At 55.2% G+C, this 14,780-nt stretch overlaps 2 protein-coding genes across 2 annotated transcripts in view; both read left to right on the forward strand.

Moving 5' to 3' along the window:
* Positions 1-3,698: 3,698 nt before the first annotated feature.
* VOLCADRAFT_94978 (uncharacterized protein) lies at positions 3,699-7,829 on the forward strand (the record flags this gene model as incomplete). Its single annotated transcript, XM_002954141.1, has 8 exons — positions 3,699-3,754; positions 4,449-4,839; positions 4,955-5,102; positions 5,249-5,718; positions 5,853-6,080; positions 6,238-6,363; positions 6,776-7,405; positions 7,443-7,829. 8 exons carry the CDS (start codon positions 3,699-3,701, stop codon positions 7,827-7,829), a joined length of 2,436 nt encoding a protein of 811 aa, XP_002954187.1.
* Positions 7,830-10,167: 2,338 nt separating this feature from the next.
* The window catches only part of VOLCADRAFT_94979 (uncharacterized protein), a gene marked incomplete at both ends in the record, with an annotated part of 5,879 nt that continues 1,266 nt past the window's right edge, over positions 10,168-14,780 (forward strand). Inside the window, 9 exons of the mRNA XM_002954142.1 lie at positions 10,168-10,272; positions 10,506-10,760; positions 11,002-11,149; positions 11,413-11,759; positions 11,903-12,058; positions 12,216-12,663; positions 12,728-12,768; positions 12,869-12,983; positions 13,877-14,034. Of these exons, the coding sequence (XP_002954188.1) occupies positions 10,168-10,272; positions 10,506-10,760; positions 11,002-11,149; positions 11,413-11,759; positions 11,903-12,058; positions 12,216-12,663; positions 12,728-12,768; positions 12,869-12,983; positions 13,877-14,034 (1,773 nt within the window). The remainder of the gene's footprint in view (positions 10,273-10,505; positions 10,761-11,001; positions 11,150-11,412; positions 11,760-11,902; positions 12,059-12,215; positions 12,664-12,727; positions 12,769-12,868; positions 12,984-13,876; positions 14,035-14,780) is intronic.

Here is a 14,780-nt window from a genome sequence, read left to right on the forward strand (position 1 = left end):
AGTTCAATATGCCAGAGCATTCATCCCTTCCTGCCTGGGTGTTATTGGCATGTGGCAAAGCACACATTACCTCGGACATGCACCTGGACCTGCTACCAACACACATGTGCTTCAGGCATATGGAACAACAAACTAGGTGGATAGAGCACATCCAATAATCAAGGCAATGCTGAGAAGCCAGCGGCCCACCGTACAATGCTACAAAACATGCATGTTTTTGTGCACCAGTCGAGGATAAACTCGAGTCTAGTCTGCGGCAAAGGACCCATATATGCAACCACGACACCACTGGTGCTCCCTCAGACAAACCTATTACGGGCACCAGAGAGGCATACCCATATACCTAGGTATATAGAACACGTGATTCTGTGCACATTGTATGTCTGCATGTGTGTAACTCTTGATATAGTTGTGTGCAGTGGTGTTCACTCGGGCAGTTCCCGTGTCTTACAGAGCACCAGTGGTATAGTGGTAGCATAGGTCCTTGCCACGGACCAGACCCGAGTTCGATTCTCGGCTGGTGCAGCAGTGACTCGCATGTTTTGAAGCATTCTACGGTGAACCACAGGCATCTCACTGCCTTCATTTGTGCATGCACGCCCCCATGCATGTGCGCGATCCTCCATACCTACTTCGAATTTGTTGTCCCACATGCCCGAAGCGCGTGTGTGCTGGTTGCAGGTCCAGGTGTATGTCCTGGGTATTAGGTGCATTGTTGCATGCCAATAACACCCAGGCAGGAAGGAATGAATGCTATGGTGTAGTGAACTTTAAAGTGCTCTGTCCTGTGCAAATAGATGCAAAGGCACACGCACACAGCAGGGAGACAAGCAAACAAGTGAGGGACTGCAAATAAAGTGCAATACAGCATATGTGTATGCATGTATATGTGTACATATGTCATCCATCGTCATGCGTGTACACGGCTGGCCACAAACAGGATTACATATGCCAGGTTTTTTTATTAGTGCACTCTGTGAGTGCAGTAGTGCAAGTACAGCTCTCCATCCATCATAACCGACCTTAGCTTGCATTCAAAGGTGCTAGCACCAAATCCATAGCTCCATGATTAAGAGATTTGTAGGGAGCACCATACACTCGTTGGATTAGAATACATGTATCCAGCAGACACACACACACACACACACACACACGCACACACACACATAAACACATAAACACATGTGTCTAGGTGCATGTACATGCACAAACATTTGGACATGCACATACCATGTGTATGTGTATGTCGCCGACCTATTGCAGCGGCTTGCAATTGTTTTCTCGAGGAGGTCTTGGACATCACAGACTGGGTACATCACACGCAGGCGCATCGAGCCCAGGGGAGCGGGAGATCCTCTAGAGGATCTCAAGATCCATGCTGAGCACCACCGTAATGGCTTCTGACCATCCATGGGCCCCCTTGGCTCCCAGAGGTGGTCCCCATCCTTGTGCTCACTTTTATGTATATGTTACATTCTGGACAACATTGAAGTCCAAGGGGGGGAGTTGTAAAAGTTTATCATTGTGATAGAGGATTGGTGGTTGTGATGTCGCAGGCTCAATTCCCACTCAGCACATTATGATGACACTTCAAATCCATGGGATGAACCTTGGTGTCATTGAATCCAAGCCAAAACAGAGTACAACTTGTACAGTACAAGACATGTGCCAGAGCATATCTGAAGTGGGCTCCAGGAAAGAAGGGATGGTAGACAACGCCAAAATCACATGCTCAAAGTCGGTTTCAGAACAGACAGGCAATACATATAGGGATTCAAAAACTCTACACATCTCTAGATAGGGGCTGCATACACATATATAACATAACACAATTCTGAAGATAATTAGCTGTCCTCGACACTTTCATCCCTTATTGCATGTTGGGCGATAATCATGGCCATTATTATTGTTACATTATGCCATAGGTCACCGTAGCTTCTCGTAGCGCAGCGAAGAGCGAAGCGGTGGGAAGGCATCTCTGAATCGCGTCCGTGACCGGCTCGCGTCCGGGGCTCGTCACCGTAGCTTCTCGTAGCGCAGCGAAGAGCGAAGCGGAGGGAAGCCATCTCTGAAACGCGTCCGTGATCGGCTCGCGTCCGGGGCTCGTGGAAAGTCGCGATAGATTGGATGGCTCCGGAGCTTCGCGTTTTTCGTTAGCGCGCGCCCTCTTCACAATCAGAGGTCGCGGGTTCGAGTCGCACTCCGCGAATTTCGAGTTGCACACCGAAACGCGAGGACGCGAGGACGACAGGTCGCGGGTTCAAATCACGGGTCGCACGCGAGTTGCACGCGAGGATGCGAGGATGCGAGGATGCGAGGACACCAGGACGTGAGGACGCGAGGATGCAAGGGCACATGGACGTGTGAGCCCTTGGGCACGTGGGTGCATGGGACCGTGGCACTGTGGATGTAGCCACACGTGGATGTAGCATGGACGCGTGGACGCGGGACATGAGGATGTAACATGGGTGTGTGCATGAAGCGTGGACGTGTGCATGTGTACCGTGAACATGTGGGCGGGGACACACGGATACTGGGCCGTCAGGCCATGGGGACGACTGGGCGCGGTGGTGGGTAACAAACAACAGACGCGCGTAGTTGTGTTGTTCGACATAACTTGCAAGGTTAAACGTTTATCACAAAATATCAGGTTAACCGGGTACGCCTGTGCGTGGCTGTGGGTAGTTCCACGTAGTTCCACTGTGGGACAGGACTTGCAGTGGAAAACTAGACTGCAACGGCTCTGCCACGAAATGACGTGAAGTCGCGCACACCGCAACTTTCCCCGGGATAAAATACAGTCGCAGAAATTCTATAGAATCATACGGATTCAGAATACATTCTATCAACCAGCGATGCTGCGCAGCACAGTTATTGTACAATAACTCGTATAACATGTATAGAAGTAATGTACTGTGTTCCATTGGCCCTCAACTGCATTCCTTGAGGATAGGAGGATAACCTGTCGCGACATCAGTCTGACCGGCCATTTCTATGGATAATTCTGGTTCCGGTAAGGAGTCCTGGTTGGGACTGATGCCCGTGATGTTGCTCCATCTCCTGCATGGACGGTAGACTAGTAGTCCTCTTCCTGACATCACGCAGGATGTCGGCGGTTAGGTTGTTGTTGTTGTTACATGGTCGTGGGTGCGTTCCCCGTACCTGCAAACCACCCTAGTACGAGCCGAGGGCTCAAGGGCTGCCAAATCGCCTACAAGCACCATCCTACCTCGCACTTCCAACGAGACAAGTGATGAAGGATACTAACGACCAAAGGGAATGATAGAGTTGCGGTGAGACCATATATACGTTCCAGCATCCTTGCCAGGCGTTCAGGTTCCCACTTCATAGCATCCTTCATATGTTCGAAGCGTGGAAAGCCCATATCAGATCTGATTTCGTCGTAAACCGGACAGTCCAGCAAAATGTGTTTCTCATCCTTGATGTGGTTATCAGTGCCGCAGCAAGGGCATACTCGCTCCTCCCTAGGTATATAACGCCGTCCCTTACGCGCTCTGTTAGCTGCCAGTGCCCAACAGCAAAGCCTAAACGGCATAAGCTTGTGATTCGCCGAACGTGGGATAAACATTGTGATGTGCGGGAGCACCTCCTTCTTGCCTGCTTGCTCGGCCGCCAGCCCCATCCAATGCTTATACTTCGCCATGTGGGTTCCTGGTTGCTTGCCGTCTGACGGATACATGTCAGGCTGGGCATCTAAACACGTATGCTTCCTGGCGGTTAGGTACAGTTGCAGGTGGAGGCTCGTGGCTTCTGAGCTTGATGGGCCGGACTCAAGCCACACCTTCCCCCCCGACACCCCAGCTGTCCAGTTCGGATGCAACCAGAAAGGCGCAGGCGCGAGCCAACCGGACGCCTGAGCAAGTGGTGGCGGATCGAGCAGCAGCTGCAGCATGATGGGCAGATGCGCGAGCCAACCGGACACCTGAGCAAGTGGCGGTGGACCGAGCAGCAGCTACTGCTCGGTGGGCGCGGTGGTCAGAGGCGCGAGCCAACCAAACGCCTGAGCAAGTGGCCACACATCGAGCAGCACATGCAGCTCGGGTAGCGGAGGTGCGAGCCAACCGAACGCCTGAGCAAGTGGCGGCAGACCAAACAGTGGACGCAGCTCAGAAGCATCAAGCCCGTGCGATTCGGCAACAGTCATCTGAGGAGCACACACCACAACGCACCCACCGCAGCAGGGGTAGCCTTGTGGAGGCAGTTTTGGATGCTGCTTTCTGGGTGTTCAGGCGGCCGACAAACCCCACCAAGCCTCGTATGGGTGCCTGGTTAGACAGCAGTACAGCTTCATGGCCGGAACATGTGCAAGATGTTCCTGCGGGTCAGCCTCTGCCCACTGTTCCTCTAGCGGAACAGATCCGAGTCGCCAAGCAGCTTCATGCCACTGTCAAAAACAACATGCCATTGTGTGTCTGCACCTGCTGCAGCAAGATGAAGTCCGCGGTACAGGCACACGGCTACCGGTTTGGTGACATCCCCAACATGCACCAGTTGCATGCAGATGTTTGGAGGACGCTGGCAGTGGCGCGTCCAGCTCAAGTCGTCGCATGGCTACCAGTGGCAGCCGCACCAGGGGGCAGAGCACCACCACCGCCCGAGCCAGCTTTACCGTGGGGCTTCCGAAAGATGTGGCTCAATGTGCATTCTATGGAGAAGGCGGGGCTCACCAAGCATCCTGGTACGACAGGGGACTCTGGTGGTTCGGATGACCAAGAGCACCGCCAGCCCACCCAGCAGCGCAGTTCGTTGCAACAGGCGCGGGACCATTTGGGCAACACTGGAGCATACGGCTTCCCAGAAGACTTTCTGCCGCATGAGGTGGGCCCATCTAGTCTGCCATGGCGGCATCGGTGTGAGACGTCGGCCACAAGATGCGGACGGCCTGCATGAGGAATGGATGCTCCCTTCATGGCCGCCACAACCTGGCATGGAGCCACGGCCGGATCCCACTGCTCTGGGTGTGTGGCTAGTGCCGTACTGCATGTGTGTGGAGCACTCTGGGGAGAATTGTACGGTGCACACCAACGAGGCTGGCGACGACATCATCATGATGTGCAATGACTGCATTCATGCCTTGGAATGTAAGCACTAAACACTAACATGAGAATTTGCATGCGGTGCTTTCATTGCCGATCATGTGTGCTGGGTGTTCATACATGAATGCACGCAACCGCACTGGTTATTCTGACTGGTCTGCCCTGCCTGTGGCTGCTGCCTCCGCATCCAGGTGGACGCATACCGGAGGCTGCTCTCGCACGCTATGATGGTGGAGACGTGCTGGAAATCAATCAGGACGGGCAGTGTTTGGAGTGGCCTACCGTGCTGGAAGCCAACATACTGGGGCTGGGCCATGTGCAGCAGCAGATCTACACGCTCAATGTCAAGAACCGGCCGCCTGACTTGCAGCCCATCGCCATCACAATGCATGGGATAGCCATGGCGAACCCATCACTCGATCAGTGGGTGGACGCCATCCCACGCTCTGCTGCATCGTTGCCGGAGAACATCACCGTCCTCCGCATGGATGTCGTCAGCAGCAAGGAGGAACTGCTAGAAAAGCTCAAGAGCACCAAGGTGTTGTCCGTCCGAGCAGCTAATATTGTGGCCTGGGTCAACTACCTCAGCAACCTCACCTCCGAGAGGCATATTGATGACCAAGCGATGCAGGAGTGGCAGGCAATGGACCCAGAGTATCACGTGCCGCAGTCCATCATCCGCTCCACTGTCGCTCCGACAGATCCCAACGTCGCCACGCTCCTCACCAACACCTTCTTCCATGACCGCACAGGGGCCGCAGCCGTCCCCGTCGCCAGCACCCGTCCGTCATGCAGGACCCCAGGCCGGAGGCTCTCGTCGCCACCGTCACTGCTGCCCCGTCTGCTCAAGCGGACAACACACTGGAGGATGCTGGTCTCGAGGAGCTCGAAGTTCTGGTGCTTGTTGTCCCTGACACACCTGTGCCGGGATCAGGTGATGATGCACGAAACCCGGTGGAGCTACATCGTGAGCTGACAGCGGAGCGCCGGCTGGTCTTTGCGTCTGGGGGCCGTGCTTCTAAGGTAAGCTGGTAATGGGCGGGTGAAATGTATTCCCTGATGCGCTGCTACTCTCGTGCGTGACACACCCGCATAAGGCTTGTGCCTCCTCACCGATATGCATATCACAATCGACCTGCCCAATGCATGTTCCCGACTCTATGCCTCCACCCTGCTGCAGATCCTGGACTACTCCCGGGAAGACGTGCTTGCCAGCAACTTCCCCACCGCATTTCCGTACACTGAGGGCGGCCTCCGTCCCCTGGGTATGAGCAACCGGACCTTCTTCCAGCATGTGTCCATGCGTGTGCCACAGCGGCAGCTCTGCAGCAACCTACTCATGCTTGCCCGCATGGTGGACGTGCTCAACATGGAGGACGCAAAAGCGCAGACGTGGGTTACAGCAAAGAGCTCCCAGTAAGACATCAACACGGTGGGCGCCATCCCGCGAGTTTCTGGAATTTGGTGAGGACGGTGCTCCGTTGCGGGAGGAGCATGTCGTGGACAAGTGGCGGCGGGTGCGAAACAACCCCTACACCAGCCAAGCACTCCTCAACACGGTTAAGCTCGCCTTCATGAACTCCTTTTTGGTTTCAAACCTGGCGACAAGCGGCAGAGCAACCCCGACTGCTTCTGTGGCACCGTGTTCCACATCTGCATCAAGGTGGAGCAGAGTGGATGCCTCGCCCTGCACTTGCACGGCATGGCGCACCTGGCAGCGTTCACCGTGGACAAAATGCGGGCCCTGTTTGAGGGGCCCAACTGGCCGTCCCCCAGCCATCCGCGCGCCTCAGCCAGATGGATCCATGCCGGCGCCCGTGTATGACTTCACCATTGTCGCCCATGGCAAGCCGCGTGGGACCGGGAGTGAAGCCACTGATACCTTTACACCCGAGGTGTGCTTGGAACACTGCACCCAGCACCTTGTGGTGGGTGTCGTGGGATCCTGTACCCACACACACAGCGACACCTGCAAACGCTTCAGCTGTGCAGGCGTGGATGGAGACTGCAGCATGGCCTACCCACACCACATCCAGCGTGAGTTCAAGTGGGTGGGCGACAGCGGCCTGTTCGTTCTGCCCCGATACGGCCCCAACATTGTGCCCCATTGCCCCACTGTCACAATGGCGCTGGGCTGCAACAACGTCTTCATGCTGGCCTGCAAGCTCGGCCGTCAGTACACCGCAACAGTGGAGGAACAGCTTGTACTGCTGGTCCCCATGTGTGACCCCGAGGTCCTGGAGGACATCCTTGTGCAAGCAGAGGTTGTGGCCCGCCGAACCACGCACCATGCCACCAAGTATGTCGCCAAGGCCACATTGCAGAGCCAAGTCACACGGCTGAACCGCGTGATCATGATCAGCCACCACTTCCTTGACATTGCAGCTGCTGGTGGTGGAGACCCTGCACAAGGGCATCGGAAACCTTATCTCCACGGCAAACCGTACGACAGCCAGCCTGACCATTGGAATGGCCATGGCGTCCTTCAAGCTGGCAGGGCACGAAACGTTCGAGACCACGTACAAGAACACATTCCTGAGCACAGGCCTGTTCATGGCCATTGTGCTCCGGGATGACCATGATGACATCAACAGCTTGGAAGCAGCAGCTGAGACCCTACTGGTTTTTCACAATGACAATCCGGAGCAGCCGGGTGCTGCTGTGATGGCTCTGACTCACTACCGCCAACGTGGCTCAGAACTGGATGGAATCGAGTGCAGCCTGTTCATTCTCGCCATGACCTACACTGTAACGACGCAAATGCCAATCTGAGCATCCCGGGTTACGCCTTTGCTGTGTTACAATGGTATCGAGACGGGACTGCACGACTTCCGTAACAAACTTCGGGTCGGCGGTTCGATTCTGGCAACCAGCAAGTCGCAAATTGGCGATTTCATGGTGTAATGGATAAACCAGCGCACTGGCGCGAGGTGGGATGGCTCCTGTGCTCGAAATAATGGCCGAGGACGTCCATTGCTAAGTGGGGGGCAATGTAACGACGCAAATGCCAATCTGAGCATCCCGGGTTACGCCTTTGCTGTGTTACATACACCATCACCAAGCTGCCGTCGGGCAGCCACCCGCACACCAAGTCCCTCGCAACACCCTGCCGCCCAAAGCAAAGACCACGGTGGATGACATCACCTCCGCCTGCGAAGCCGTCAACGCGGTTTTCACAGCAGATCTGCATGTAAAGCTGCAGGGCACGGATCTGACGATTGCAAGCCTTGAGAACGTCTGCAAGATCGTTACCACGCGCTGAGACTGCAAACCTAGCAATGTTTGTCTTTCACATCTGCGAATCAAATTTGACGCTAAGGCTTCGAATTAAAGTTATCACATGCCTGCAGTTGTGTGATTGTGCAACTTCTTACATGGCAGCCCGCGGTATGCAACTGCCTCTCTTGCTGTTATGGGTCGTTGCTGTTGGATGCCGGACGTGAACCTCGAGAATGCCTTCTGCTACGACACTGCTGGCTGTGGCTTGCTACTAAGCCACCCTCCATCACAGATGTAATGTAACTGAGTCCTCGCCACTGCTTCCCCACATTATTACCGTTCTCACCTACGCACCACACAGCACCTTACGCACCACACACCCACAGCTGCCCTGGGAGTCGAAGCTACGGTCCCCTACGCGGCGCGGCGCGGTTGGAAAGTCGCGCTCGATTGGATGGTTCCGGAGCTTTGCGTTTTCGTTAGCGCGCGCCCTCTTCACAATCAGAGGTCGCGGGTTCGAGTCGCACTCCGCGAGTTTCGAGTTGCACACCGAAACGCGAGGATGCGAGGACGACAGGTCGCGGGTTCGAATCGCGGGTCGCACACGAGTTGCAGGCGAGGATGCTAGGACACGAGGACACCAGGACGTGAGGACGCGAGGATGCAAGGGCACATGGACGCGTGAGCGTGTGGGCATGTGGGTGCATGGGACGGTGGCACCGTGGATGTAGCCACACGTGGATGTAGCATGGACGCGTGGACGCGGGACATGAGGATGTAACATGGGCGTGTGCATGAAGCTTGGACGCGTGCATGTGTACCGTGAACATGTGGGCGGGGACACACGGATACTGGGCCGTCAGGCCATGGGGACGACTGGGCACGGTGGTGGGTAACGAACAACAGACGCGCGTAGTTGTGTTGTTTGACATGAACTTGCAAGGTTAAACGTTTATCACAAAATATCAGGATAACCGGGGACGCCTGGGCGTGGCTGTGGGTAGTTCCACGTAGTTCCACTGTGGGACAGGACTTGCAGTGGAAAACTAGACTACAATGGCTTCGCCACGAAATGACGTGAAGTCGCGCACACCGCAACGTTCCCCGGGATAAATTCAGTCGCAGAAATTCTATAGAATCATACGGATTCAGAATACATTCTATCAACCAGTGATGCTGCGCAGCACAGTTATTGTATAGAAGTAATGTGTGCCATTGGCCCTCGAGTGCATTTATTATTTTTGTCAAACGGATCCAGGATAAAATTTATCATACGGATTCAGGATACAATTCTACCAAACAGCGGTACTGCGCAACATACATCCATATTGTATCGATATACTGTGTTCCATTGGCCCTCAACTGCATTTCTTGAGGATAGGAGGATAACCTGTCGCGACATCAGTCTGACCGGCCATTTCTATGGACAATTCTGGTTCCGGTAAGGAGTCCTGGTTGGGACTGGTGCCCGTGATGTTGCTCCATCTCCTGCATGGGCGGTAGACTAGTAATCCTCTTCCTGACATCACAGGTGGAGGCTTGTGGCTTCTGAGCTTGACGGGCCGGACTCAAGCCACACCTTCCCCCCGACACCCCAGCTGTCCAGTGCGGATGCAACCAGAAAGGTGCAGGCGCGAGCCAACCGGACGCCTGAGCAAGTGGCGGTGGATCGAGCAGCAGCTGCAGCGTGATGGGCAGATGCACGAGCCAACCGGACACCTGAGCAAGTGGTGGCGGACCGAGCAGCAGCTACTGCTTGGTGGGCGCGGTGGTCGGAGGCGCGAGCCAACCGAACGCCTGAGCAAGTGGCGGCAGACCAAACAGTGGACGCAGCTTGGAAGCGTCAAGCCCATGCGATTTGGCAAAAGTCATCTGAGGAGCACACACCACAATGCACCCACCGCAGCAGGGGTATCCTTGTGGAGGCAGTTTTGGATGCTGCCTTCTGGCTGTTCAGGCGGCCGACAAACCCCACCAAGCCTCGTATGGGTGCCTGGTTAGACAGCAGTATAGCTTCATGGCCGGAACATGTGCAAGATGTTCCTGTGGGTCAGCCTCTGCCCACTGTTTCTCTAGCAGAACAGATCCGAGTCACCGAACAGCTTGATGCCGCTGTCAAACACAACATGCCATCATGTGTCTGCGCCTGCTGCAGCGAGATGAAGTCTGCGGTACAGGCACACGGCTACTGGTTTGTTGACATCCCCAACGTGCACCAGTTGCGTGCAGATGTTTGGAGGACGCTGGCAGTGGCGCGTCCAGCTCAAGTCTTCACATGGCTACCAGTGGCAGCCGCACCAGGGGGCAGAACACCACCACTGCCTGAGCCAGCTTTGCTGTGGGGCTTCCAAAAAGACGTGGCTCAATGGGCATTCTACGGAGAAGATAGGGCTCACCAAGCGTCCTGGTACGACAGGGTACTCTGGTGGTTCGGATGACCAAGAGCACCACCAGCCCACCCAGCAGTGCAGTTCGTTGCAACAGGTGCGGGACCATTTGGGCAACACTGGAGCATACGGCTTCCCGGAGGACTTTCCGCCGCATGAGGCGGGCCCATCTAGTCTGCCACGGCAGCGTCGGTGTGAGACGGATGGTATTGACGACGAGCAGGAGTCTATTCTTTCCGATGAAGAAGCAGAAGTGGATGCGACCCGGCCACAAGACGCGGACGGCCAGCATGAGGAATGGATGCTCCCTTCGTGGCCGCCACAACCTTGGCATGGAGCCACGGCCGGATCCCACTGCTCTGGGTGTGTGGCTAGTGCTGTACTGCATGCATGTGGAGCGCTCTGGGGAGAATTGTACAGTGCACACCAACGAGGCTGGCGACGACATCATCATGATGTGCAATGACTGCATTCATGCCTTGGAATGTAAGCACTAAACACTGGGTCGGGGGAACGAATGTGTGGCAACATATGTATTTGATGGGTTTTGGCGGCTGCTTTCCTGTGGGATGTTGTTCGTTGTGGCCGGTTCTGGGGTAGGCTGCTGGGACATACGCATTTCATGAGAATTTGCATGCGGTGCTTTCGTTGCCGATCATGTGTGCTGGGTGTTCATGCATGCACGCACACAACCGCACTGGTTATTCTGGCTGGTCTGCCCTGCCTGTGGCTGCTGCCTCCGCATCCAGGCGGACGCATCCCGGAGGCTGCTCTCACACGCTATGATGGTGGAGACGTGCCGGAAATCAATCAGGATGGGCAGCATCTGGAGTGGCCTACCGTGCTGGAAGCCAACATACTGGGGCTGGGCCATGTGCAGCAGCAGATCTACACGCTTAAGGTTAAGAACCGGCCGCCTGACTTGCAGCCCATCACCGTCACAATGCACAAGATAGCCATGGCGAACCCATCACTCGATCAGTGGGTGGACACCATCCCATGCTCTGCTGTGTCGTTGCCGGAGAACATCACCGTCCTCTGCATGGATGTCGTCAGCAGCAAGGAGGAGCTGCTAGAAAAGCTCAAGAGCACCAAGGTGTTGTCCATCCGAGCAGCTAATATTGTGGCCTGGGTCAACTACCTCAGCAACCTCACCTCCGAGAGGCATATCGATGACCAAGCGATGAAGGAGTGGCAGGCAATGGACCCAGAGTGTCACAAGCGGACAACACACCGGAGGATGCTGGTCTCGAGGAGCTCGGAGTTCTGGTGCCTGTTGTCCCTGACACAACTGTGCCGGGATTAGGTGATGATGCACGAAACCCGGTGGAGCTACACCGTGAGCTGACAGCGGAACACCGGCTGGTCTTTGCGTCTGGGGGCCGTGGTTCTAAGGTAAGCTGGTTATGGGTGGGTGAAGTGTATTCCCTGATGCGCTGCTACTCTCGTGCATGACATACCCGCATAAGGCTTGTGCCTCCTCACTGATATGCATATCACAATCGACCTGCCCAATGCATGCTCCCTGCTCTATGCCTCCGCCCTGCTGCAGATCCTGGACTACTCCCGGGAAGATGTGCTTGCCAGCAACTTCCCCACCGCATTTCTGTACACAAAGGGCGGCCTCCGTCCCCTGGGTATGAGCAACCGGACCTTCTTCCAGCATGTGTCTACGCGTGTGCCACAGCAGCAGCTCAGCGGCAACCTCCTCATGCTCGCCCGCATGGTGGATGTGCTCAACATGGAGGACGCAAAAGTGCAGACATGGGTTACAGTGAAGTGCTGCCAGCAGGACATCGACACGGTGGGCGCCATCCCGCGAGAGGCTGTCAAAGCGATGGCGGACATCCTGGCATTGCCGAAGATGCACCCGGATCGCCGCCACCTGCTCCAAGACATGTCACCTCTCGTGCACACCCTCGTCACCTCTCTTCGGCGAACAGTCGCACGCATCGACATGACAGATGCATATTACCACAACATGCACGCCAATCTACGTGGTGTAGCCACCGCAACCGGGCTGCCAATCCTCATGTTTAATGTCAACCCCGCCGACTTGCACAGTGCGGCTGCAGTCGTGGCCGCTGGGCAGTTTCTGGAATTTGGTGAGGATGGTGCTCCGTTGTGGAAAAGCGTGTCATGGACAAGTGGTGGCGGGTGCGAAACAACCCCTACACCAGCCAAGCACTCCTCAACACGGTTAAGCTCGCCTTTATGGACATCCTTTTTGGTTTCAAACCTGGCGACAAGCGGCAGAGCAACCCCGACTGCTTCTGTGGCACCGTGTTCCACATCTGCATCTGTTACATGGCGGCCCGCGGTGAGGAACTGCATCTCTTCGCAGTGCCCTGCATGATGGCTGACTTTTGCAATGCAACGCTCCGGTGCTGCTATACTACACATTCCTAATATGCGGTTTCAGCCGCACATGCCGTACACAAAGCACCATACACCCGTGAATGTGAAGCACCAGGGCATGCGACCGCGAGTACACACAACGTGTGTGCACATGAATGTATGACCGCATGGAACCGTACGTGTAGTACTGCAAATATTTGCCGAACGCAAGGATGTGAGATGTGAGGTGTGACGGTGAGACATGTATGTGACAAGGATGTATGGTGGGGATGTGAAGTGTGAGGATGCAACAAAGATGTGAGGTGTGAGGATGCGACAACTGGGGCCGTGACAGACTGGGACTGTACTCATGCATCATGGGGATGCGACACGGCCCCATGTATGCACTACAGTGAGGCGGTGAGGACAGGCACCCGCCCAGACGTGAGAATGCAACGGCACTAGAACACGAGAACACAAGCATGCGTCCAGGGCGTGGCAATAGCTGGGTTCTGCTCATGACGACCATCAAATGCAGGATCGTCCGCGCAGACTGCTGTTACTCCGCTGCTGACGATGCTGCCACCGCGGTGATTTCATGCAATTAGTGTGATGCGAGCCTAGGCGGCATTATTCACTTCACCGCTCACAATCCGCGGACATTCCTTGTGCCGTGCTGCTATCAGGGCCCCTCATCGATTGTTGTTATGGGTCGTTGCTGTTGGATGCCAGACGTGAACCTTGAGAATGACCTTCTGCTACGGCACTGCTGGCTGTGGCTTGCTACTAAGCCACCCTCCATCACAGATGTAATGTAACTGAGTCCTCGCCACTGCTTCCCCACATTATTACCGTTCTCACCTACGCACCACACAGCACCTTACGCACCACACACCCATACCTGGCCTGGGAGTCGAAGCTACGGTCCACTTCGCGGCGCGCCGCGGTTCATCCTTAGGGCAAAGGCTCTACTCGGTTTGGTTGGAGCTGCTTGTCGGGCATCCACGATCCACGAGTTCTGGCGAGAGTTGAAGGTAGGTGTGCACATGAGACTCGAGATGGCGCAGCGGAAGCGTGCGGGGCTCATAACCCCGAGGTCCCAGGATCGAAACCTGGTCTCGATACGCGTTGAGCACCATGCTCCCGATCTTAGCTCAGCTGGAAGAGCGAAGGACTGTAATCGAAAGATGCGATGCTGATATCCTTAGGTCGCCTGTTCGATCCAGGTAGATCGGATCCCGGCTTGGTTGATGTGTACTCCTACCTACACTTGTTCTTCTCGTGTTTTTAGGGTGTTAGGGTGTTTAGGGTGTTTAGCTATAGGGTGTTAGGATGGATGGGTAGGTGCAGTCATGCTAGCTGGATCCAGGGTCCCCACCTGAGGCTTTTGCTAATCGTGTTGGCCTAGCTATAGGAAAAAGCTGGCAAACTCTCCGGTGCCATAAAAACAAGAGATAGAGCAGGCAAAAGGGTGTTATAGAGTTTGGGTTTTCGCATACTGATAAAGCATGGATGGACTGATAATTATAATGCAAGTAGCTGTGGGCTAATTCGCAATTCTGGAATCAGGCATCCCATCATATCCCATCCCATCCAGCAGGAATACAAGTCAGAAATTCAGCACCATGACGAGGACATATTATGAGAAGGGGGTCAGGAATGAATGAATGTCTAAGCCTGCATAATAGTTACATTAGGTGCAGGGCACTGGTCTACTGATGTCCCTTTCACACACATACGGGACATTCTCGCCCAATGTGGGGCTCGAACCCACGACCAC

Source organism: Volvox carteri (genome assembly GCF_000143455.1).
Source record: "Volvox carteri f. nagariensis unplaced genomic scaffold VOLCAscaffold_41, whole genome shotgun sequence".
Lineage (NCBI taxonomy): Eukaryota > Viridiplantae > Chlorophyta > Chlorophyceae > Chlamydomonadales > Volvocaceae > Volvox > Volvox carteri.